This window comes from Mytilus edulis, chromosome 1 (assembly GCF_963676685.1).
Source record: "Mytilus edulis chromosome 1, xbMytEdul2.2, whole genome shotgun sequence".
Classification (NCBI taxonomy): domain Eukaryota; kingdom Metazoa; phylum Mollusca; class Bivalvia; order Mytilida; family Mytilidae; genus Mytilus; species Mytilus edulis.
In genome coordinates this window covers 73609913-73634534 of record NC_092344.1, presented here as the reverse complement: position 1 = coordinate 73634534, position 24622 = coordinate 73609913, and the positions used below count along the sequence as shown (strand labels likewise).

Here is a 24622-nt window from a genome sequence, read left to right as displayed (position 1 = left end):
TTATAGACTTTTCTTCTCATTTAAGTCTTTAGAAGTTTTAATTACGGCCAATGAAAAATTTGATAAATGGTTGTATATATTCACCATAAACATAATGATTTCAAGCATATTGGCGAGAACTCTTATCAACTCGCTTATCAGAATGACCGAAAATTTACTTGTAAAAACTATATATAGCTAGCTATGAAACAGTCTAAGATTCAGAAGTTCGATTGACTAAATAAGTGTTTGCATAGAAATTAATTTCAAACACCATGACAATTAAAGAAAAATTAAATTAGTTTTAAGACAACCCAAGATATTCCGATAGTTAACAAAAACAAAATCAAAATTTAATGAAAAAAGTTATAGATGTACTTGAACATGTTGTAATGTGTTATTTCTGTTTTTGTAGAGACAACAAAAAATTAACAAAAGATAAATATTCAGACCAGTCAAAATCAAGTCTACGGAGTACCTTAAGTAAGTGAAAGTCACACTGTCAGATATGTATTACTTTATTATTTTGCATTTTACACAAATTTTAGAGATATCTGTAATGTATTATACATCCACCTAAGGATTGGGCGTTATACAGTTAATTCATTCCTTTAATTTTTTCTTTCCAGTAAAATTTTCTTTAAAAGTCATATTGTTTTGATTTTAGGAACATTGTGGATTTGATCTGTAATTCCTATTTGTACCTGTTATATATAATAACCGATTTGCAGTTCTACCTAGCAGTAATGTCCAACAGATGGGTGCAGTCCTCACCTCTACAGCAAGTTAACTGGATAACCTGTCATTTGAACTGGTCAAAGTTAACCAGTGACAGCATTTAAGACTGCTCTGACTAGTCATAGGACCTCAATCTAGTTAACTTAAAAAGCAAACTTGGTTCTAGAACTGTTTTATGTCTACCGAAACAGTTTACTTGGAATCAGGTCCGCTACTGATACAAATTAACTTCGAGCCAGTCCTACCATAGGACCGCACCTATCTGTATTTTGCGATAATTTGTTTTTTTGTGACAAACTAGACATGAATAATTGTTGTATCGACGTGTTCAAGTTTTTTTAAATGAATTAGTTTATATATAATATTATGTTGTACCGTGTATGTAAGTTATGAATTAGTCAGACAACCAATTCTTCTTTGATGTTTTATCACTTTTTAAACGTTCAACAGCAAAGACTTTTCCTAAATGTCTCAAAATAAATGGCGATATAATTTGCACTTCTTGTTAAATGAAACTTTTCCATGCAATCGAACATTTTTTGTTTATTTCTACGTGTTTTTTTTAAATGAAAATAGACATCAATAATTTGAAGAGGGAAAATATAAATACATTTTCTAAATATGTGCAACGAAACTGTTAAAAATCTATATATAGATAGGAATAGAGAAAGCAATCATGTCCACGAATATGTGAATGCAGCCATTACATCGGATACAGGGGCGAGAACTGTTCGCCTTGAAGCCACCACAGAAGAAACTGAACTATTACATGAAAGAGATACTTTTGAGCACAGACAAACACCAATTGAAAATTCTGTCAACAAGATACACATTGAAAAAATGAAAGAGGCTATTATTGAAAAACAGAAAGATGAAGGTTTCGAAAAAGAATACCAGGTTAGACATGCAATATCATATTTGAAATAAGATATTTCTCATATTGTCATCGGTTTTAGTAGCACAAAGGACATGTGGTTGCTGCAAATATATTTTTTATTGGTTTTTATTCCAAATTGGCATCGCTTACACGTCGTTTTAATAGCAAAAAACTTATCATAGACACCAGGATTAAAATTTTATATATTCGCCAGACGCGCGTTTCGTCTACACAAAACTCGTCAGTGACGCTTGAATCAAAAAAATGTTTAAAAGGCCAAAAAAATACGTAGTTGTAGAGCATTGAAGAGCAAATACTCGAAGATTAATAATTATGCGTTTATTCAAGAACCATTCGTTGATCATGTACATCGCCCCTCATTTGAAGTATATACAGACGCATGTAGTTGTTATCTTATGCCAACTAAATGAGCTGAGTTATCCGTTTCTGACACTTGATAATAATGTTTAATACACGATTTCATTTTTATTAAATACATAGTAACATAAAACCAAAAAAATCACAATAACGCATTTTTCGTGACATGGCAATAAAAAATTCGGAGGAAAGAAAAAAACATATGAAGTCGTAATTGACATTTGATTAAAAACGAAATGAGAACAAACGAACCACTCTACGCTTTCTGTATCTGTATCTGTATATTTTCTGCCAATATAGGCACACCTTCAGTATGAAGTCAATATATCCCTTTACCAATAGAATGTCATACAGTAGTGAATTACAATATCCAATCACCAATAGAATATATATAACGATGTACACTATTTACAAATGTCGGTATATCTTTACACACAAATCACACACGTTCTCATCTATAAAATCTAAAAATGAGTCCTTAATAGAAAATATGGGATTTGCAGTCCACACACAACTTTTTTTTTTTCATTAAATAGGGCTATGATCTTAAATTATTTTTTCTAGATCTTTTCTGATCTAAATTTAAAAGTTTGTATCTGTGTAAATGAAGCTTATATATTAATGTTCTACAAGCAGGCTCTATATGGATGTTAATAAAAGCACAAAGTTCACTGGTTAGAGAGGTACCACAATAATTTACTAGATGATATGGATTGATAATAACATGGATGAAGTCTACATCTATATCATGCATATTAATGTTTAGTAGTTCTAGCACTTTGATATATTGTTCTCGGAGAGATTTCAAGAGAGACATTCTTTCAGCTTCTAAAGGTGTACATGAAATCAGAAAATGTGAAATAGTTTCATCCTCTTTACCGCAAACTCTGCAGACGGCAGATACATCATTTTGATTAAATTTTGCTCTATTTGTCTGTAAGATGTAATTGCCAGTTGCAAATCTGGTCCTAATGGGTAATTTGATTATGTCTCTACAATTTGATGTATTTGTTGTAAGAATTGGATGTATTCTTTTTGCCATATATTCACCAGATATGTATTTTAAGCTGGAGTATTTCTCTGATTCTTTATTAATTTTGTCATTCCAATAGGTATGTATTTTTTTGGTGATTAAACTTTTCCATTGTAATTTTCCTAAAGGGTTATTTAAAAAATCCTGACAGTCCAAAATGTCATATTTCAAACATATTTTCTTGATTTGGATGAACCAGCTATTACTTTGGTTTGTCTTTAAATGTAGTTGTCTTTCTGCTAGTCTCCATTCAATGGTAGATCTATCTGCTCTTGTAATATTTCCGTATAGAGATAATGCTTTGAGATGTAGTTCAGCCTCCATAGGTAGAGATCCACTTAAAATGTATACCGCAGGATCAGCTGTATTTTTGGCTAATGACAGTATTTGTTTTATCATTTTCTTATGGAATTGATGTATAGTATCCAAAATACGGCCAGATGGAAGTAAGATTTCAAGGCCATAGGTTAAAATAGGCATGACATAAGTATATAGGATCGTTATAGCTGTTCCAGGATCCAAACCATTCTTTCCATGTAGACCTGTACCCATAAGACTATAGAGTGATCGTCTTGCTTTTTTCATGTTCTCCTCAGCAGTAAGTTTTGCAGAATTTTTTTGACATTTTTGTATTCCAATGTGTGTGGAATGTTCTACAACTGGCATCGGATTTTTATTGATGTTCCAATAGTTTTCATCGATTTCAATAGATTTAGTAGAGGTACTAATTGGTATGACTACACTTTTTGTTGGTTGCAACGTGTAGCCCTCTCTCTTACTGAAGTTGGCAGCAATGTCTATCAACATTTGAAGTTCCATAGGGTTGTTTGAAATTATGGCTACATCATCAGCACAAGTTGGGGCACAGCATCCAATGTCACCTATATGTCCACCCAGTCCTGTTCCACTTAGAATATTCAATAGCGGATTAACATACAGTTTATATAAATCAGCGCTAATGGCTCCACCCTGTCGTACACCCTGTTCTATCTCAAAGATCTGTGAAGTGTTGTTTCTCCATTTTACGCATGAAGTTGCATTTTTATATAAGCTATCTATTAATATTATAGATTGGTCTGAAATACCGGCTTGATATAATCTCCGTATTAAATTTGAATGAACAACTACATCAAATGCAGATTTACCATCTAAAAGAGCTATATATGTTGGAAGTTTTAAATCTTTGCTCTCACGTTCAAACTCTTCGATCATAAGTTCACATAATAGAGGGGTGGTGTTTTCTGTAAATCCTCTTTGGAGTGGATTCTGATTTTTCAGGATAACTGGATTTTCCCTTATCTTGATTATTTTCTCTATAAGCTTGGAGTATGTTGGAGTTACGGTAATACCACGGTAGTTTTTAGCACTTTTAATATCACCCTTATTCTTATATACTGGGAACAATATTCCAATTTTGAGAATGTCAGATATGCAGCCAAATTCAAATGATTTATCAAAAAGTAATTGTAAATATTGTTGAAGTTGTTTTCCACCATGTATGATGTTTTCTGCATTAATGCCAAAGTAGTCAACTGCTTTATTTCTATTTAAATCAGATATTGCTTTTTCCATTTCTTTGTTTTCATTAAATACAAAAATCAACAAATCAGGAAAAAGATAAATCGACTAAGAATAACGGAAATTTGGTTATCAATTGGTAGGTAGATACGATAAGAATAGATATGCTAATGAGAATCGTCGAAATTAAAACGACTTTTCTAACGACATATGCATCTAGTAAATTAGAAAAAATAAAAAATGTCAGTGATGACTTTGGGGGTTTAGAAACAGCGATTTTTCGTTGCGAAACAGGAAATATGAAGTGTTTAATCAAAGGATTGATGTATAAATATGCGGTTCAAGTGTATTCTTAAATGTTTGATATTTTAAAGAAATTTAACATACCGGTGCAAAACTTAATCCCCAATTATGAATCATGATGATGATCATCATATTCTTGGGTTTACATGTTGTTATGTACTATTATTTTATTCATTTATGTATTTTTCTGTCCTGGGTGTTCTTGATTTTATTTGTACTGTAGTACTGTTACAAAATGTAGTATCTTTAGCGGTATTGTTAACATTACAGTATGGCTAGCCATAAAATCTGGTTGAACCCGCCATTTGTTTCTTAAAATGTCCTTAACCAAGACAGGAATATGGCAGTTGTTATCAAATAGTCCGTTTATATGTATGTTAGCATACTACTGTTGCTTTGTTGAAAAGAGGTAATACATGCACGGCTTGTATCGCTTGCAAATCAGGGATTGTTGACCCTTACAGAGCACATGAGCTAACACCATACTTTTTAGGTGGGTTCATGCATCTTTATAACTAGTCAACTTCTTTGTGAAAAACAATTTTGTATTAATTACCTATAAAACCTCTTATTTTTATTAACAATTTTTTATTGAATTTTTAAAATATTAACACTTCATTTTTTGTTGCAGATATTACCTAAAGGGCTTATTCACGCACACGTAGAAGGTTCAAACGAAGTAAATAAAGACAAAAATCGTTTCCGCGACTTATGGCCTTGTATGTTGAAATACCTTAATTGAAAAAAAATACAATTGAAATAATTGCAATACTGGAACAATTTATGTTTAATCAGATACAATTATACAATACAATTTGTACACATACATAAGTCAAATCTCTGGTGTGTGTTTTTTATTTGTGTTGCCATATTATTGTGAGATTATCAAATCTATCAAGTCGGTCAAAATGCACAAATGTAACATGAATTCACAGTTCATATCAACTGAATGAAATACGTAAAACTCACACATTATTTTGGAGATGATAACACATTATTTTATCTAAAGTTAATGACACAAATGAAATCTATTCGAACATATTAGTTTGCGTTCCCTGTTTTATTAAACTTACTGTACATGACGCAAGATCTATTAATTTCTATTTAATTTTTTCTTGTACATGTTGTAGATGACCATTCACGCATTGTATTGAAAGGAAACAAAAAGACGGATTATATTAATGCTAATTATATTAATGTAGGTTTTCAATTTGTTTTTCTACAATATATATTATATATATATAATATATATATAGGCATATACCTCTAACTAACATATAAAAATATTTCAATAGCAAGGTTGATAAAAATCTTTTAAAACCAATAAAAAGAAAATACAATTACTTTCCTAATAATGCAGTTTTGTCACATACGCATTTCTTCTTCTTCTTCTTCTTCTTCTTGTATTTAAATCCAACATTTTTTTTATTAACTTTTCAACTGAGCAGTATTGTTATCCAATTATTCGAATTCGTAATTAATCGTCAAATCATTTGAAAATTTCGTTTATTGATCACATAAATACCTTTCACCTCTAGGCACTAAACCTCATCATTTTGATACTGAAATACTATGTTTTTTTCCAGAATTACGACAAAGAAAAGGCCTACATAGCAACCCAAGGTTTGTAAAGGTTTAGTTTAATATCTATAAAGTCTTTAAAAGCGAGTTCTTTACACAAAGATCAACGATACTATTGATTTAGAACGGAAACATGTCTAGGAATTATCTTAGAATTTTGGCGTTTTGCTTTATAGACATTTTTATCAGCAATTTGAACATTATTCTTTTGATCTTACTGCCGAATGTTTTGAAGAACATGGACAGGACTTGATATTCGGGAGTCTTAGGCAATTGAGTCATGTATCTGTGCAGAAACGTCACATCCTCATTTAAATCCACAAGAAATTCACACGTACTCATTCATACAACCGAACAACTATCCAAATGTTTTGTACGTGTAAAAGTAGTTTCACTTACTATCTCATTTTACCGCATATTCTCAAAAAACATAGTCAAAACAAATATCAGAGAAAAAAAAACTAAAAAGAAAAATGGCATGTTTTTTTTATACTGTCTTAATCAGCTCAAATATCAGCGTGCCCTTGCGGGCTCACTTGATATTCTTGATGATAAAGTCATTATCATATACACAAATGCCAATATTCTGCATATAACGGTTATAATTACACCCTAACGTCTTATTTTAGTAATGATTGCGCCTGATATTTTGAGAGATTTTATTGTTATGCCATTTTATAGTTTGAATTTTATACAATATTTATCAAGGACTTACAGATCTTTAGAGATTTTGGTGTCTATAGTGTGTTTCAATTGTGTATTATCTCAATCATCCACAATATGTTGTTGAAATGTATTTACGTGTGAAAACACAAATCACAAGTATAATTCTTATTGTTTGAATAGGTAAAAATACTTCGTTTCTTATAAAGTGAAATTTAAAATAAAATTGATATGACAGGTACAAGGCATAGAAAGAAAAAAAAACACTTTCGAGGGCAGATAATATTGTATCACAATTTGATGTGCTCCATAATAAAAGGTTAAGAGTCTCTGTCCCGCTACTGGTACTGGTCGTGAGTTTTATAATCAAAGAGAGGATACATATTTGTTATGTTATGTTAGACTGTTTTTCTATTGAAAATAATCTGAAAATCAATAAATAGATCTACAAACTAATTAAGGTTTGAAATTTTAAAACCAATATTTATGATGGTTTTGCGATGGTTGTTTTCTAGCACATCTGTTCGTGCTTGTCTTTAATATTTAAACTATAGTTCTTTATTTAATATGAAGGTCCAAAGAAAAACACCGTAAGAGATTTCTGGCATATGATATGGCAAGAAAATGTTGGTAAAATTGTTATGGTTACACAGCTGAAAGAGGGAAGAAGGGTAAAAAAATGCATTATCACATAAATTATATCCAATCAATTAAATACAATTATATAATTTGATTATTATAAAGTATTTTCACAACAGCCCAATTTAGAACACTCGGCTTTTAGGGTAGTATACAACATGATTTGTTGTGCTTTAAAAAAGCTGTTTTATCATGTTATTCTCTACGTATCGTTTACACTAGAGTGCAGGAAATTGCTGCTTGGATTGCCGGTCGTGTAAGACCAGACCATAACATTGATATTTTCTACTTTTCTGTTACTCATTTGTAAGAAATAAAGACTAGTTGGCGTTGGCATAATGTGTCCTGGTAGGATGATATCTATTTGCGTCCTTATAGTGAATTAGTGTTTCTATCTAGTATAGGGCAAATATATCACGAACATGTTCTCGTCCAAATAAGCATGGTATATTTGACAATATCTGTTTTTAAACACCAACTCACCATCGTTATCTGTTGAACATTTCAGAGATTGATTATTCATGAGTGTTCGAATAAACAAAAGTCGTTATATACATAAATATTAACTCATTATTGATATCAAGCAGAGGTGTATTGATATGTTGTTACTAAAAACCAGAGAAATATGAAATTCCTTTCTGAATAAAAGACAGAACAATAATAACGATTATAGTTAAAAGGCCTTTTTTTATTAAGAATAGTCTTTTGATACTACTTTATCAGTTTCGTCTAATGTTTTCACCGCTTATATGAATAATAATAAAAAAAAGAAATGTAACAATGCCTGTTTAAATGCGAAAAGAAAAATGTCTGTTAATGTATAATTCATTTGTTTTGTACTGTTATAAATGTTATGTATATTCAATTTTACCAATTTTCTTCAGAACAAATGTGTACAATATTGGCCTGATGTAGTCAATGAACAAATGGTAGTAGATAATTACCGACTGACATTGACAAAAGAAAAAGAGCATACACTTTATGTTTACAGACTTATAACGATATTCAACCATAATGATACGGTAATGAATAATGTTAGTCATATTATCCTTCGATTCTTATTAAAAGAGGAGCATATTTAATATGCTTATGAAAATAGCGTAGTTTTGATAAAAAAAAAAAAAAGAAACACGCTACAATTGACTTTTGTTTAATTTTAATCTTTCTTTTTTCTAAAATCTTCAGATGTCTTCCCGTACTCTAATTCACCGTCAGGTATTCATCAAACAGTGACATTAAAGCCATATGAACCGAGTGACTGGTTGAAAATAATATTAATCCAACTCTTGAACCAACGCATGTATGTATCATAAACTTCGTCTTCTGTGCAAGATCTAATAATGTCTACCCATCCATGTCGTATAATCGTCAAAAAAGTATTTCACTCGGTCAGTGATGTTCAATCGTCATTTTTCTATTTTTTCTTTTTATATTTAGTTATTTGTTATGGTGTAGTCTCTTTTTTTTCTCTTTTGACATATTCCTGAATATATTTTATAAAATCAGCCTTTATTTCAGAATCGAACAGAAAGAAAAGTTCACCAATTTCATTTCACTCAATGGCCAGATCATGGTGTTCCTGACAGCATCAAATTGGTCCATTTTTACAGGAACGTGAAAAGTGAACATTGTGATCAAAATGGACCAATGGTTGTCCACTGCAGGTAAGAATTTGACATTTAGTTTGGATGGTTCAGACATGCGTAACAAATACTGCCATACTGAAATAATAGCTATTAAATGCAACAACATTTTTTCACGGCCGTTTTGAGTATCTAATACTTCATTTTGGTAAATGAGTAAGATAAATTTGTAGAAGAGATATACAATGAGTAAATATTTGTAGAGAATCAATTTAAGCACTAACAGTTTTTATTTTATTTTGCTCATGTGTTTCGATAAAAAATTTTTAGCGCTGGAATTGGAAGGACGGGGACATTTATTGCTATAGATGCACTATATGAGAACGGAAAGAAGACCAAACATGTTAATATAATGGAGTACGTTCAGATGATGAGGAAGGATAGAATGAATATGATTCAAACACATGTAAGTTGCCTTGTTTCCTGCCATACATATGTTGAGTGTCTATGTCACAAATAAACAATAACACTTTGTGCAGTTTGTGGAAATCAGAAATTGTTTTCTATCTGTAGCTTATAGTTCGTATACTATTGTTGTCTTTATTCCTCACACTTATTGAAATAATAATGAGTAAAATGCACTATAAAATAATGGAAAGAAGAACACCTTTATTAATATTGTGGAATACGTTGATGGATTGACTAACCCAGTGTCTACTTTTTTTCAAGTCTTGATTAACTTTTAACGAGAACCGTATATCCCAATGTGTATTTGTAGATCGGGAATTTTTGTTGTAATCTATTGCCCTCGACCACATCTAAAGGATCAACAAGTGTTCACAATCTACACGTACACGTACTATTGTAAACATTAAATTAAATGTTTTTACTCGACCTTTAACTCTGCGAGTAAGCTGTTAGTTCATTATGGTATTAACAGTTATGAAATTAGTTTGGTAGTGCCTTGGGCGAACGATAGTGTTTAGTAAATATTTGCTATTATTTAAATCATCGCATATAAGGGAATATTTCTCACACATGTATAGTTCTGATTGCCTTTCGGGATTTTATGAAAAAAATTGTTAGAGACGAAAGAGACAAAAACAGTCGGCATGTGCATCTTTAGTGGTAAAATTGGTACTGTGAAACAGCAAACAAAACCCATAACATTAATAATTCCAGGCGTGTAATTCCTTATAAGATGTTTATCTCGCAATAATTTCGTTTTTTTTGTGAGTGGTTAATGATTTGCAATAATAAATGCTGACCTAAACAGTACTTTAACAATCAATATCCAAATTTGATGAGAAGAAGGAGGGTAATGTTCTCGATCAATGTTTCGGGATTGAGAGATATTTTGAGAAACATTGTTTTTGTCATTTTTGCGAAAATGGCGAGAATTAACGTCTTGAAAATATTTTTGCTTGATTTCATTTTAAAAAAGCGATGATTCAGGAAGTATTCAGAGAATTCCCGTGATAATGTGCATGTTTCCAAAATCTTGGTGCGAGCAAATCAAAACAAAATCTGTATCAATTTGGAGTGACCTTAATGTTTCTTTAGTTGGATTGTAAGAGAGAGGTCGGGAGCCAAAATATCAACTTTTACATGAATATCACACTGATAGCTAATCAATGATTATATGTTAAAATGTAGGCCGTTAAATATATATATGTTACAGTAAATAGGTGAAATTAGGAATTACACGTAATTACTAAACATTTCAGTAAATACCTGTAATTACTAGTCAATTTAGTAATTACATGTATTTACTAGTTGTTTCAGTGATTACTGGTATTCACTGATTTTTTTTGTCATTTTTACAGCTATTTACTAACTTCATATTTTTGTTTAAAAATTAAAGACATAATTCAAGACATCAAATAAGAAAGTAAAGGGGTAGGGATTTTAAGGGCTTACTTGAGGATTTAGGATTATAAGGCACATTAAAAGTGCATACACTTTAGTGTTTGTGAATTGAAACTTGAAAATGGTTGTTTTATAAGTTTTGAAACTCCCTAACAATCATTTTCAGCATGAAAGACAATGATATCAATCTAAAATTGAGAAATACATTTTAAGAAGTTTATAGGCAACTTAGGCAGCTGTTTTTTAAGATATACATTAGATTATGTCAAATTTGGTTAAATGATTTTAATAATTCTTAAAATCTCACAATTTTGTTAAATTCAAATCTCCATCAGGCATACTTTGCATTTCAACTTGGCCAATGACATGAGTTAAATTTCTTTTACAAAATAGGTTTAACTATGACTTCTTTTGTCAGACATTTGCGATGAAGATGACATTCTTCACAAGCAAATTTATATAAATTGACGGCGTTAGGAGTCACATTTTCATATTTCCGTGTTTCTGTGTGTCTCTTTTTTATGAGTTTTTCAAGACCTCCAAACTAAAGCTTATATACCTGCAACAAAATTTTATCATCGTTTCTACCTGTATAAGAACGATCTTTTTGTGGATTGAATAAGTCAACTAATGGTCTATCCCTTTCTTTGACTTTCAATGTTGACATTCTTTTCCTTTTCGTCGAGCCTGCTACCTTTGTCGCAAAAGCGAGACATAGCGAACCAACCTTAATTCCACCGCCAGCGACGTCCACAAATATTCACTCTGTGGTTCAAGTTTTTAATTTTTTTTTATAACTTTCTTAAATTATCCTGGATTTCTACTGTCTCAAGTGGATAAATATAGTATAACACTTGATGCAGTGGTAGAATCTATATGTATCATGTGTTTATGATCAAACGATAAATTTCAAGACGTAAATTTGGTAAAAATAAAATCAAGTTTTTCCGTATTTTACTTATAAATAGACTTAGTTTAAATCAAGTTTATATATATATTGATTGTATGTAATATACATTGGACATTAATAATGCTTTTCTACCATCTTCGTCACGTTCGCTATATCAGATACAACCTTAATCGTGTCATAGGTTTTATATTAGTAAATGATAATTTAGATAACGGCTAACTTTATATCACGTTTGTCTTTTCTGTTAGAAGAATGCATTATACAGCGGTATACTACTGTTGTCTTTATTTACTTCATGTAGTAAAGCTGATTAGAATTTTGCAGGAACAATATGCGACAGTTTTCGAAGCACTGCTAGAATTATTTACAGTACCAAATACATCAATTAAAAAAAGTGTTTTCTGTAAACACGTTGGTGATCAAGAATGTATGACTTTACCAAAAAACCGAAAAATGTTCAAATTAGAGTTTCAGGTAAGCGAAATAATCAACTCAATACTTTTGTAGCAGTTGTCTTGCATACTACCAAATGTACATTCTAAGACAATAAAAGAGTTATGTCACCAAAATGCAATAAATGGTATTATATAACCGCTAACATACAAACAAGAACAGTGTTAGAATATCACTTGTTTGAGCAATTACTGTTTACACCAAGAAATAAAACAAGCTGTAAAAACCAATATAAATGAAATTATGTCGGTACAGATTTCTTTAAGACCAAATCTTAAACCATTAAAAGTGGAAGATACCACAAGACACCAGAAAGAGTAAATAAATCGACAGCACCATGGCAACAAAGAGACAAACTATCTACAAAGCACTAGAGACTGAGCAAAATAAACCCTACTGAAAATTGCTGTTCGATGCTGTTCGATGTTGGGTACGCCTAAATGGTAAATTGAATCTGCTCAACATGTGACGCTATAATTTTCATCATAAAGTCTTATCCTACGTTAGAGGCTTTCAATCTATACACATTTTAACGATTCAACCGGAAAGAATAATACAAATTATAAAAAGAGTCCAAAAACAAATGAATTTGTGCCATTAAGTCAAATTGAACACTCTTTACATGTGGTCTACGAAGTGTTAAAGTTCTTTTATTTCATTAACGCCTTAATTTAATGTTTTATTCAATATTATCTTCTGATTTAGAGACTAGAAACTCTGCGGCCAGCGTATCATGAATCTAAATTCTCCGCTGCAAAATTGAAAGAAAACATATCGAAAAATTGGGTAGTGAATATACTTCCACGTAAGTACACGTCGATTGACTTTATTTGAGTATCCGTATAAATTGAGGTTGTTATTTTCTGTCAATAGTTTACTCATTTTAGCTTTTAGTATATTAGGTATAAAGTATTCAACACATTTTGGGCAATCGAAGGACATACTTGAGATTACTTCCAGATACCAACGTATTTGTGTAATTATATTTTAAATGACCCTCGAGGAATAAGAACGGGGCTTCGACTACGACAAGTAGAATATTTATGTGGTCGCAGATATTCAGGAACGGTAAATCAAATCATGATGGCGTCTGCTAAACTTTTGTATGTTGTATTTTTTGGGTTATCTGATCTATACAGCTTACATAAACCATTCCTTATTTAACGTCTTATCATCTAAAAAATATAAATATGTCAAAGAGAATTAAAAAACAATCTGCATGAAATGACAAAAATAATAAAAACAACTTAAGAGTAATAACATTAAATAAACACAACGTAAAACTAACGACAGGGCAAAACTCCACCACAAAAAAAAAATTATGACGAGTGCATATTTTGTAGAAGGAAATTTCGATTAGCTCGACTTTCATTGTGTACCGCCGTTGTAAAAATTCACACTTTACCTAGTTGCTTCTGTTGGCATTCTGGTAATAATTATATAAAATATTTGACAAATTGTATAATGTTTCGAAAGTTAACAAGCAAATGTTTAAAAACTGTGATACCAAGTACTTTCTTTTGCATTGGAATTGAAACAATTAATAAGACAAACAGATAAAAAAAAAGTTAAATTAATGAAGAAAAGTATTGGAATTCGGAAAAAAAATCATAATTTCAACTTTGTTATTGCCCTGCATATGAACATACAACTTGTTGTATGACTTTAATTATTAAATCAATCAATTATTCATTTCTTAACTATAAACATTTACATTTTATTGAAGATGACAACTTTCGACCATACCTAATGTCATACGGACGAGCAAGAACTGATTACATAAACGCAGTAATAATACCTGTGAGTCTATATTTTATTCGTTTTTTCGAACGTTTCAAACTAAAGGAAAGTAAATCCTATTGGCGATTTTGTATATTTGTTAGATTCAAAACTAAGAAATGGTCACAATATAGCTGACTATGCGGTAGAGATTTAATCATTGATGACGATTGAACAGTTGCATATAATTGTTAACTTCCATGTCATTATGTCTCTGGTGGAGAGTTGACTCATTGGTCATACCACATCTTCTTGAATTGATATTTAGTAATAACATTATTTGTAATCTTTTGTAAAACGTGTGAATGATATCTGGGTGTCGCCTTAAACATTGAATTGCTTATCCAATGGTGCTGATTTAAAAGACAACTTGAACATTTCCTTTCTATAGGTACATTTTACCTGTAATCAAAACAAAGCTAAATCAATTTCCTAGCTATGTTTTATTATAATTCTGCTTTTTAATAATTTTTAGGGACACCGAGAAGAAAGTACATTTTTCGTAACACAATCTCCCTTGAAAGACACTGTTGTGGATTTCTGGACAATGATATACGACCATAATTCCAGAATCGTTGTCTTATTGGATCAAGTCTTTAAAGTAAGGTGACATTTTCTATGGTTTTAAAAACGTCTTTTTTTCAGTACACGTTCGTTTTTTGTTTGTTTCCTTGAGGGGGAGGAGAGAGATATTGGTTTCTTGCTTAACATCTTCATTTGTATATTTTTTACATATGTTGTAAGGACAGATATTATATGTGTCTGCAATTTTATAAAGACCTTAAAAATATAACGAATATTGTAACCAAGGTGCTAACTCGGGACACCCAAACTACAGCTCTTCATGCGACACCCGACGTGTTACTACTTTAAATAACGTGAAGTATTATCACGTGATTAGTCATTATGCAATAGTGGATTGGTATTTGACTATGTTATCCTAAGACAGCACCAAATACCCGTCGGTTATATAAATTGTCTTTCCCTGAAAATTGACCGAGTGTGAATTGTTTGAAAAAGTATTTCATGACAAAAATAGAGACGGCTGTTACCGGTTTAAACATCACAGAAATTACTAAAAATATACAAAAGAACAACACTTAAAACTCACGTGCATTCATAATTAAATTTGACTCTCCATCTGGTATCTTTCGCCACTCTTTTATTCCTTCTTCAAATTTGATTTTGAATACACGTTTGTTGTCGGGTTACATATTTGTTTTCTGTTCATTGTTTGTACATCAATAAGGCCGTTAGCTGACGATGCTGTATGGGCTTTGTCCATTGTTGAAGGCCGTATGGTGACCTGTAATTTCTGTGTTATTAGGTATCTTGTGGATAATTGTCTCATTGGCAATCATACCACATCTTTTTTTATATTATCATAGATATCAGGCTTGAAACGTTGCCTTTGTGCTAGACTTTTGTGCCACAAATAAAATGAAACTTTTGCCTATTTATCATTTTGTAGAACATGTGGATAGTATTTTCGAAACTTTGAAAAGTCCATTTTTGCTATCTTTAAATTTTAGTTTGAATCAAGAATGAATCGGGTTATCTCTCGTAAGAACATCCAACGCTCAAGTAGAATAAAATGTACAAATCATAATCGTGTATAATTCGGAGTTTAGTATGACGTCCATTATCACTGTACTAGTATTCATATTTTTAGGGGCAAGCTGAAGGTGCGGGAATTCTCTCTACATTGAAGACCCATTGGTGGCCTTCGGCTGTTGTCTGCTCTATGGTCGGGTTGTTATCGCTTTGACACATTCCCCATTTCCTTTCTCAATTTTATAAATCATAATCGGTTCTTTTCCATTTTTTAATGTAAAAAGAGAAGAGAATAATAAAAACTCCATTTTTTTGCATTGAATACCATTATAACGTACATGTAGCAATTAATTTAAACTATCTACATCAACTTTAAATTTAGAAAAGTACTTTCAACCTGGTGTCCAGAACCTTAAACTTTAATTGAAGATGATGACTGACAGCAAACAATTTTATTTTTATCTTAGATAAGAATGGATATGTTCTACATGTTAAAGCTACTATGTCCTCTTTATTTGATTAATAAAAGTAATCACCAACTGCAATTAGTCTTGGAATTTTTCAACTAGCTATGAGCATCATGACGGATTTCACTTTCCACAACTAGGTTGTATGATCCTCTTTCCTTTCGTGAATACAATAGGTCACTTTGAATAGCATTAGGACTACCGTTGCTCAATTATTTTTAAAAAATCCAGTTACATACTTGTGTTCCGTTGTTTACTTTTTCGTCTCAATACTTTGGTCAGTATTGGGTTTCTAGTAATTTTGTTTACAATCGTCCCCATACATTATCTGTCATTTATTGCACGATTTCACTTTTGAAACGCCTCATAGATGTAGCTGTACATAGTGTATGCATGAAAACATTTGTTTATCCAGCCAACTCACTTTGTTTTAATTATGAGTGAAACGATTACAAATGTTAAAATAAATCCCATGTTTGACTATTTATATCGGAAACATTGTATGTGTACTTGTATTCTATTGATTTTATTGTGCATTTTAAACATTGCTTGTAATGTTATTTGTTTAATCTTCTTTTATTAGAATGCACAGTTATGGTTAGGAAGATTAGAATCGTTAGAATTTGACAACTTTAGCATAACACAAGAAGGAATGTCAGATCAGGATGAACTGAAGATTTCTTTGTTTCATAAGGTAAACAATATTGAATATGCAGTTTATACACTATTTGTGTTTGCGAATGTTGAATTTTGAATTTATATGTATATACATATTTCTATTTCATATAATAAAACGCTGTCAAATAGAAATGTATGCAGTGTTACTGAATTTGATATCCATCAGTCTGTGACTTTTTCTCATTTTTCATTTTTGCCTTAAATGTGTCAAATCCAAATCTAAGTTAATAGATTATATTGGTCAGCATAGTTCTTTTCTTTCACAGCGTTTTATAAACAATAAACCACTAAATAATTGTGATAGTCATACGTAAACACACATGTAGCGCTATTTGCAAATAATCCAATTATTCGACTTTATAAGCTGCAATGAACTGTAGTGTATCATTAATTTTCTGATGATCAGCTTGATAATTGCCAGTGGACTGATAAAAGGATTTTTCTTTGAATGATTTTTTTTTTCGAAAGAAGGATAAAAGATATCAAAAAGATATTAAAACTCATAAGTCAAAGATAATCTGACAACTCCAGTAAACAATAGCATAAATCATATCTAGTACATCTATTTTGATAACAAAAAAACAAGGTATAATAAAAATCTGAGGGTTTTATATGAACTTCATACCAAACGATACCGGATATGTCGACTTGTTAAGCTACAGTACAGCCTGTGACATCCTCTTAGTTATGTCCACCCTCTTGCATGGTCAACATCCAATGGTGAACATTTATTGGGGTATTCAATCTTGAGATGTTGGCCATTTATTGGGGGTCATAAAACATAGGTAGATTTTTTATCTCATTATGTTACCTGTTAAAATCAATCAGGGTTGAAGTTTTCAGCTGGTATGTTTCATTAAAATTTACCTGTACAGGTAACTAAGGTTTCTTTTAAAATTGACATTTCACCTTTTATTGAAATTGTAGAATAAAATATAGTTTTAGTCTGTTTAATTTATTATTTGTTTTTTTGTTTTAATGTTATCTAAATTTTTTATTTTTTTATTTTTTTCATTTTTGTATGTTTTTTTCATTACTTTTTTGTTTCTTATTCTTTCAATTTCTTCTTGGTAAGAATCTTGAGTAGAAATGGCAAAAAGTCAAAGATAAAGTTATTGACTAGCATTTGCAATAAACACTTTTAATAATGTTTTTTTTAAGTAGAAGGTTTATATAAGGTTTATATAAATGTACATGATGTACATTGTATTCAATTGTTTGTTAGCATTATTAAATGAGTTATTACTATTAACATATTAATAATAACTAATAATCATGCAAATGATATTTAAAAAAAATTAAAGTAATTTAACAAGTCGGTTTCTTAACAAAATAAGATGATCAATATCAATTCTTTTACAACAAATTTTGATAACATCTAATATTATTCAGGAAAACTACAAGTTTCATTATATGGTTTAGGAAAAAAACTAATTTTGTTTATCTACATTTTTTTCAAATCTCAAAACAGGAGTTGTGCACAAACAATCACTGAAAATACTAATCATAATAAAAAATGTTCTTATCTCTGAATAAAGTGAATCTTATGAAAAGAAATTATTTTAAGAAATTGTCTTGAAATTTATTAAATATGTTATCTTCAGTTTGGTTAATTTCTTTCAAAATTTGTCTCCAGAAAAAATAATGTGCACTTCTAAAAATGGTGACACTTTTATGGTCTATTAATTAAATCATATTTTTTTTTCAGTGTATTATATTGCCGAAAGTACTGGACTGCCATGATACATATTCTTGGAATACATTTGCAAAGAATATTTCACTCAACCTAGGCCTTTTAGATAAAGTTAATAATTGCAGGGACTTGAATGAATTAAGACTTTTAAAGTCCTTAATAAAAAATGAATTTAAAGAAAAATCTAAGAATAAAAACTTATGATAAAAACTGTAAACTTGATTGTGTCAATACCGGGAGGTAGAATTTTTGGTCATAATTTAGAAATGGAAAATAATGGACAATATAAAATTCCTAGAAAGAATAGAATATGTAAACAGTGTCTCTTGTAGGTCAACGAAAACACCTATTCCTTGATTGTAAAATTAACAAAACAACTTCGAGATAATCTATTTGAAAATTATTTACCTTCTCATAATAATGTCTCTTACCCAAAAACAAAAAGTAAAAGAAATGCTTAACCTCTAAAACATGGATTATGTTTAAAATATCATATGACAATAAAAATATTATCAAATTTTGCTGTAATGAATATTTCTAATATTTATATGTTATTTAATAGAGAAAAAATGAACTGCCTAAATTTTATTTAGCGTAAGTCCTAAAGACAATCTTAAACATATATATGTTAAACAATGTTGAATGCAGATCAGTCTATCTACAATAATAAACAATTTTGATTTAAGAAAATTAATTTGAGAAACACCTTTTCATTAGAAAAAGGCAGGCATTGTAAATGTGTGCAGTTATATTTGAAAATGATATTCATTTATTCTTCCAAAAAATAGACTTAATATAAAAAATAACTTAAATTGATTAAAAATTATTTAAAAGGTCTAATATTAAAACTAATAGTCATGAGACAATTATTTTTTTTGGAGCTGTTTGTTCACCTAGTTTTATTATTTCATTTTATTTTTGGATTTCTTGTCATAAACACAGTTATTAAATTTGGCAAACACATACATGTATATTTTACCTGAGACATGACCTGTAAGTTACATAATTTTAACACTTCAATGCATTCAAGATTTCCCTTTATCCATGACTAGTTTTTGATTAATACCTTGTGTATTAAAAAAGCAACAGGGGGTATGATGATGAACATATAGGGCCACCATGGTGAACATATTTTTTATGGCCACCATTAATAAGATAAAGTCACAGGTAGTACTGTATGCATGAATCGACAACAATGAGAAGTAGAATCATTAAAAAATTCCTACAGGGATTGTCAAGACCTCAAAGTCTGTCATTTATAAATGTAATCAGAGAAAAACTGTAATTGCATAGGCAAGTTACAAGCACATACATCAATATAACACCATAATCTTTTTAATTCGTTATACATTTTTGTTCTTCTAGAAACACCACGTTAAAAGAATAATAAAAGTATTGAAGACGAGCGACTGGCAAAGTGCAACAATACCTTCAACTAGAATTATTTTGGATCTTCTGAAAAGTGTTGCTAATTGTTCCAAATCACAGAATGGTCCTATTACGGTCGTATGCAGGTACCCACTTTTTGTATATTATATATGAAGTTGACAAGAGTTGATCCAGATTTAGATCTTTAAAATCAATTTTAAAGATACACTTCAAGGTATAAATAGTTATCAAAGGTACCAGGATTATAATTTAGTATGTCAGACGCGAGTTTCGTCTACATAAGACTCACCAGGGACGCTCATATCAAAATATTTATAAAGCCAAACAAGTACAAAGTTGAAGATCATTGAGGATCCAAAATTCCAAAAAGTTATGCCAAATACGGCTAAGGTTATCTATGCCTGGGATAAAAAAAAAACAAACAAATAAAAAACGAGCCATTTGAACTAAAGGAATAACACAGGTTGCGTCGACGGATATGCGTCTGCTACTAAGCATATATCAACTGCCATGCGAATTAACATTTAGTCAAAATATCCCAATGAGAAGCGGAACGCAATGAAATATTTACTGATCGGATGCAAAGGTGGTATTTAAAGAACGCGAAAACATTTCGTTATTGAAATAAGAGACTGACTTATCGTATTGGTCAACCAGTTCGTGACCACACAACTGATGTAGTGTCGATTTAAGTAATGTTTCCCAATTACTCCGTTAGAACAGTACTAGTTTATTTGTTAGGAGCACACTCCTGTTAACGAACTTCATATGATAATGTGTTATATGTGACCAGGCACGATCATATTGCATAAAAGGTATGTAAGCATCGTACGATGTTTACAGAGGGTAATCTATGACACATGAGAAATAGACGTTGTCAATTGGAATGTCGAATTCAATACGTTTGGCATGAATCATTGCTTGAAGCCGTCAATCTATATTAAAATTGAGGAAATAATCAAGATATGAAGTATGAAGTTTTTGGAATCTAAATTTTTATGTTAAGCAAACGGAGAAAGGGCAGATATATATCCTCTAATGTGAATAATGTAAAAATGTATGTAGAAATCCTAGTTTTACTAAAATTCCAAGTAAAGTGTGATATTCCAAATCATGTTTTTTTGCATTAAAAATATTGTTGTTTAAAACTATGACTCAGGGAAATGTTTGTCATACTGAGACGATAAAACTTCTTCAACCGTAGGCGTCATGAAAATGGCATTAATCTCGACGATATTGAATGCATTTCTGGATCATTACCGGACAACTTTGATTCACTCAGATAGAGCGTCCATTGTTGGTTCATCTCCTCGCGCTTTAAAACATTTTCTGGCATCACCTACATCTCTCTGTAACCTGACGCCATTTAAAAAGTTAAATATATACTAATCATACATCATATTGGAAACAACATAAAGAGTTTTTTATTCCTTGATTCCGTGGTATCAGGCATGTTAGTGTTTGTTTTGATTTAAATTACCGTTTAACTGGAATACATATTTTTTTTTAAACCCCGAAATCAGAACTCACAAAAAACAATTTTCCTCAAATCACAAAATTTGGTATTCATTAAAGAAAATTCATAGTATTCAAACGTATAAAACAGGACTTCATATTTAGAACATCATTTATTACACTAGAAGTTGATCGAGATTAATGCATTCAAGTAGTAAAGCATATTCTCACTGCACGTCTAGAATATTTTAGTGTTTATATGGGTAAATATAAATAGTAAACGACAGCGTTCGTGTTTACCTCATAATGTAGCCATTCCTTCTTTTTATTTTATGATTTATTATATTTTCTGTAACATTTTTAGAGACGGATGCACCAAAAGTGGGTTGTTTGTTGCACTTTATCTTATTTTGGATAAAATGGCAATAGACGAAGAAATCGATATCTTCCAAGTAGTAAGGAATATTCAAACTAGACGTCCAGAATTCTTGAAGATGTGTGTAAGTAACCGTTCCACACATTATAGCGTAATTTTTTTTGCACTTTACTTTGACGACTTATCAATTAATAGTGTTTTTGTTCTTCTTATTCAACATAACTACCCATCAGTATATTTATAAACAAATATATTCCAGTTTCACTGTTTATTTTGTACTATAGCAATATTTAGTATCATCTTGATATAGAGTCTGTATCTCTCCTTTCATACTATAACCCAGATCTATTGTTTCGTTTGTGGTTACACTTCTACAAGGTTTCTGATATCAAGACGCTATTTGACAACTACGATTTAGACGAATTACCCAATTTGTACATACTTTGATCATCATTACAGTGAAAACAATATGTAGCAGGGTCTATTTATCCATTCAGAGCACTTGAAATCACCATAGCTATATGGTTATTGAATTTTTTGTTGGAAAAAGTTAAATTACAAAAATATTGAACTCCGAGGAAAATTTAGAAAGAAAAATACCTAATCAAATGGCAAAATCAAAAGCTCATACACATCAAACGATTGTATATAACAACTGTCATATTCCTGACTTGGTACATGCATTTTCTTATATCGCAAACAAGATAACAAGCTAATCAAGAACCCACTATTACTTGATACGTAATTACTTAGTACGTAATTACTTGATAAATATTTCGAATAACATGACATACGTACGTAATTCGACCAAAAACTTTAACCTGAAGCGGGACAGACTAACGGACGGACGGACGGACGGACGGACGAACGAACGAACGAACGAACGAACGGACGAACCAGAAAGGTGGCTGTCAATAAACGTATCAAGAATTTAATGAAAGATACAAAAATGCTGAGATACCTTTAGATAGATTGGTAATATCAAGTAATGCCAGTTTATTGAAAATCTCTAACATGAATTGTCAACGTATTTACGTTTTAAGTTGTTGGTTGGGTTAATATTGTTTAGTCTTTAGTTGTATATGTTGTGTCTTGTGTACTATTATTTGTCTATGTGTCTTTTTCTTTGTTAGCCGTGGCGTTGTCAGTTTGTTTTCGATCTATGAGTATCACTGTTCTTCTTGTACCTTTCGCAACTCTATTATAAAAAACTAACATGACGGTTGTAAAATATTGAGTATAATCTTTTAATCATGCTGGACCACCTGCACCACCTGCACCACCTGTAATTACACCCAGTTGAAGGTGAACCTCATTTAGTACCTTTCGATGTAGTGTTTTGTAAACTGCTGTTTTTCTTATTGTCATATTAATATTTTTGTCATCACGTTTTAAATTTTTCTCCGACATATCTTCCACATTGTTTTATATCATGTTAACTTCCAGTACACATGGCAAGTGTATCTAAAATAAACTCTGAGTGGTTTTTGATTATAGTTCATTTATATGATTAAGAGGTTAGTATGACGTCCATTTTCACTGAACTAATACAGATTTTGTTAACTTAAAGGTCCATATGAAGCTCATCAAAAGTTGCAGGAATTTCTAGCTGGTTTGAAGACTCATAGGTGATCTTCGTTGTGTTATTTCTTTTGGTCGGGTTGGTGTCTCTATGACAGAACCCTCATTTCCATTTTATTTTTTTCTGGTATGTTTCTATCGCAGCAACATTGTAAGGCAAACATCCGTTTTATGAAAATCACTTTAGGAAGCAATATTTTTTTATAATTCTCTTTATCAAATTATTCATAGGTAAGCCAAGAACGTATAGTTAACGTCCTAAACAATGACGTATAACTAATGTGTGTTGGTAAACATTTTAATTTGTGATCTTTGCTTATAGTTTAAATGTGTTGTAACATGTACTTTAACTTGCACTTTTTTTTATTTTAGGAACAGTATGAATACTGCTACCGGTGTATCAAAGAATATCTGGAAGGAGAATCATTGTATGCAAATACTTGATGATGCAATATTTACTTGGCTACATAAACGTTTTATTTTTAAGACACAAGCAGGCTGTCTTTGATTTAGCTATCGACTTTCATTTTTTTACAACTTAATATAACATTTTGGTATATAACACGGCTACAAAGTTTGTAAAACAGATTGTATTCGATAATTTTATACTTCTAGAATTTGGAATGAGGTTACAAATATCAACAGAGTTTAACCCGAGCTAGCTTGACAGATATATTTACGACAAACTTGTGTAACTGAATGAAAAAAGGGGGTGTTACAATTCTGGTAACTTGTGCAAACAGGGTATACAAAATATAATTTATACAACATTAAAACAAATAAACAATATTTATTTTTTTGCAAATAAGGGAAAGTAAAACAATAAACATATTTGATGTCGTTGAGTTGTTGTTTTATTGGCGTTATTTAAGGATACAGTTTGACCTTCAACAATGAGCAACAATGAGCAAAAGCAAAACCCTTCCCGAACAGCAATCTTAGAAGGCCCATATTAACAAAATGCAAATATAATAAACAGCAACAAATGACAGCAACTGGCTTTTGGGCAGGAGGCACATACAGAACTTGACGTGGTTAACCTGATTGTGTGCCCTCAATTCTACCTAAAGCAAGACAGTGCTGTAACAGCACAACTTTATGACAAACTTTTGAAACATATGAAAAA

General features: G+C 30.8%; 1 protein-coding gene across 1 annotated transcript in view; it reads left to right on the top strand.

The window, feature by feature from the left end:
- Positions 1-24336, top strand: part of LOC139489721 (receptor-type tyrosine-protein phosphatase F-like) — a 61646-nt gene extending 37310 nt beyond the window's left edge. Inside the window, exons 11-27 of the mRNA XM_071276460.1 lie at positions 395-462; positions 1373-1614; positions 5458-5545; positions 5957-6024; positions 6413-6449; positions 7644-7741; positions 8594-8731; positions 9228-9373; positions 9623-9758; positions 12396-12545; positions 13230-13329; positions 14251-14324; positions 14779-14904; positions 16908-17018; positions 20061-20209; positions 21904-22039; positions 23869-24336. Coding sequence (XP_071132561.1) covers positions 395-462; positions 1373-1614; positions 5458-5545; positions 5957-6024; positions 6413-6449; positions 7644-7741; positions 8594-8731; positions 9228-9373; positions 9623-9758; positions 12396-12545; positions 13230-13329; positions 14251-14324; positions 14779-14904; positions 16908-17018; positions 20061-20209; positions 21904-22039; positions 23869-23940 — 1939 coding nt within the window. The 3' untranslated portion in view covers positions 23941-24336. The remainder of the gene's footprint in view (positions 1-394; positions 463-1372; positions 1615-5457; positions 5546-5956; positions 6025-6412; positions 6450-7643; positions 7742-8593; positions 8732-9227; positions 9374-9622; positions 9759-12395; positions 12546-13229; positions 13330-14250; positions 14325-14778; positions 14905-16907; positions 17019-20060; positions 20210-21903; positions 22040-23868) is intronic.
- Positions 24337-24622: the final 286 nt, after the last annotated feature.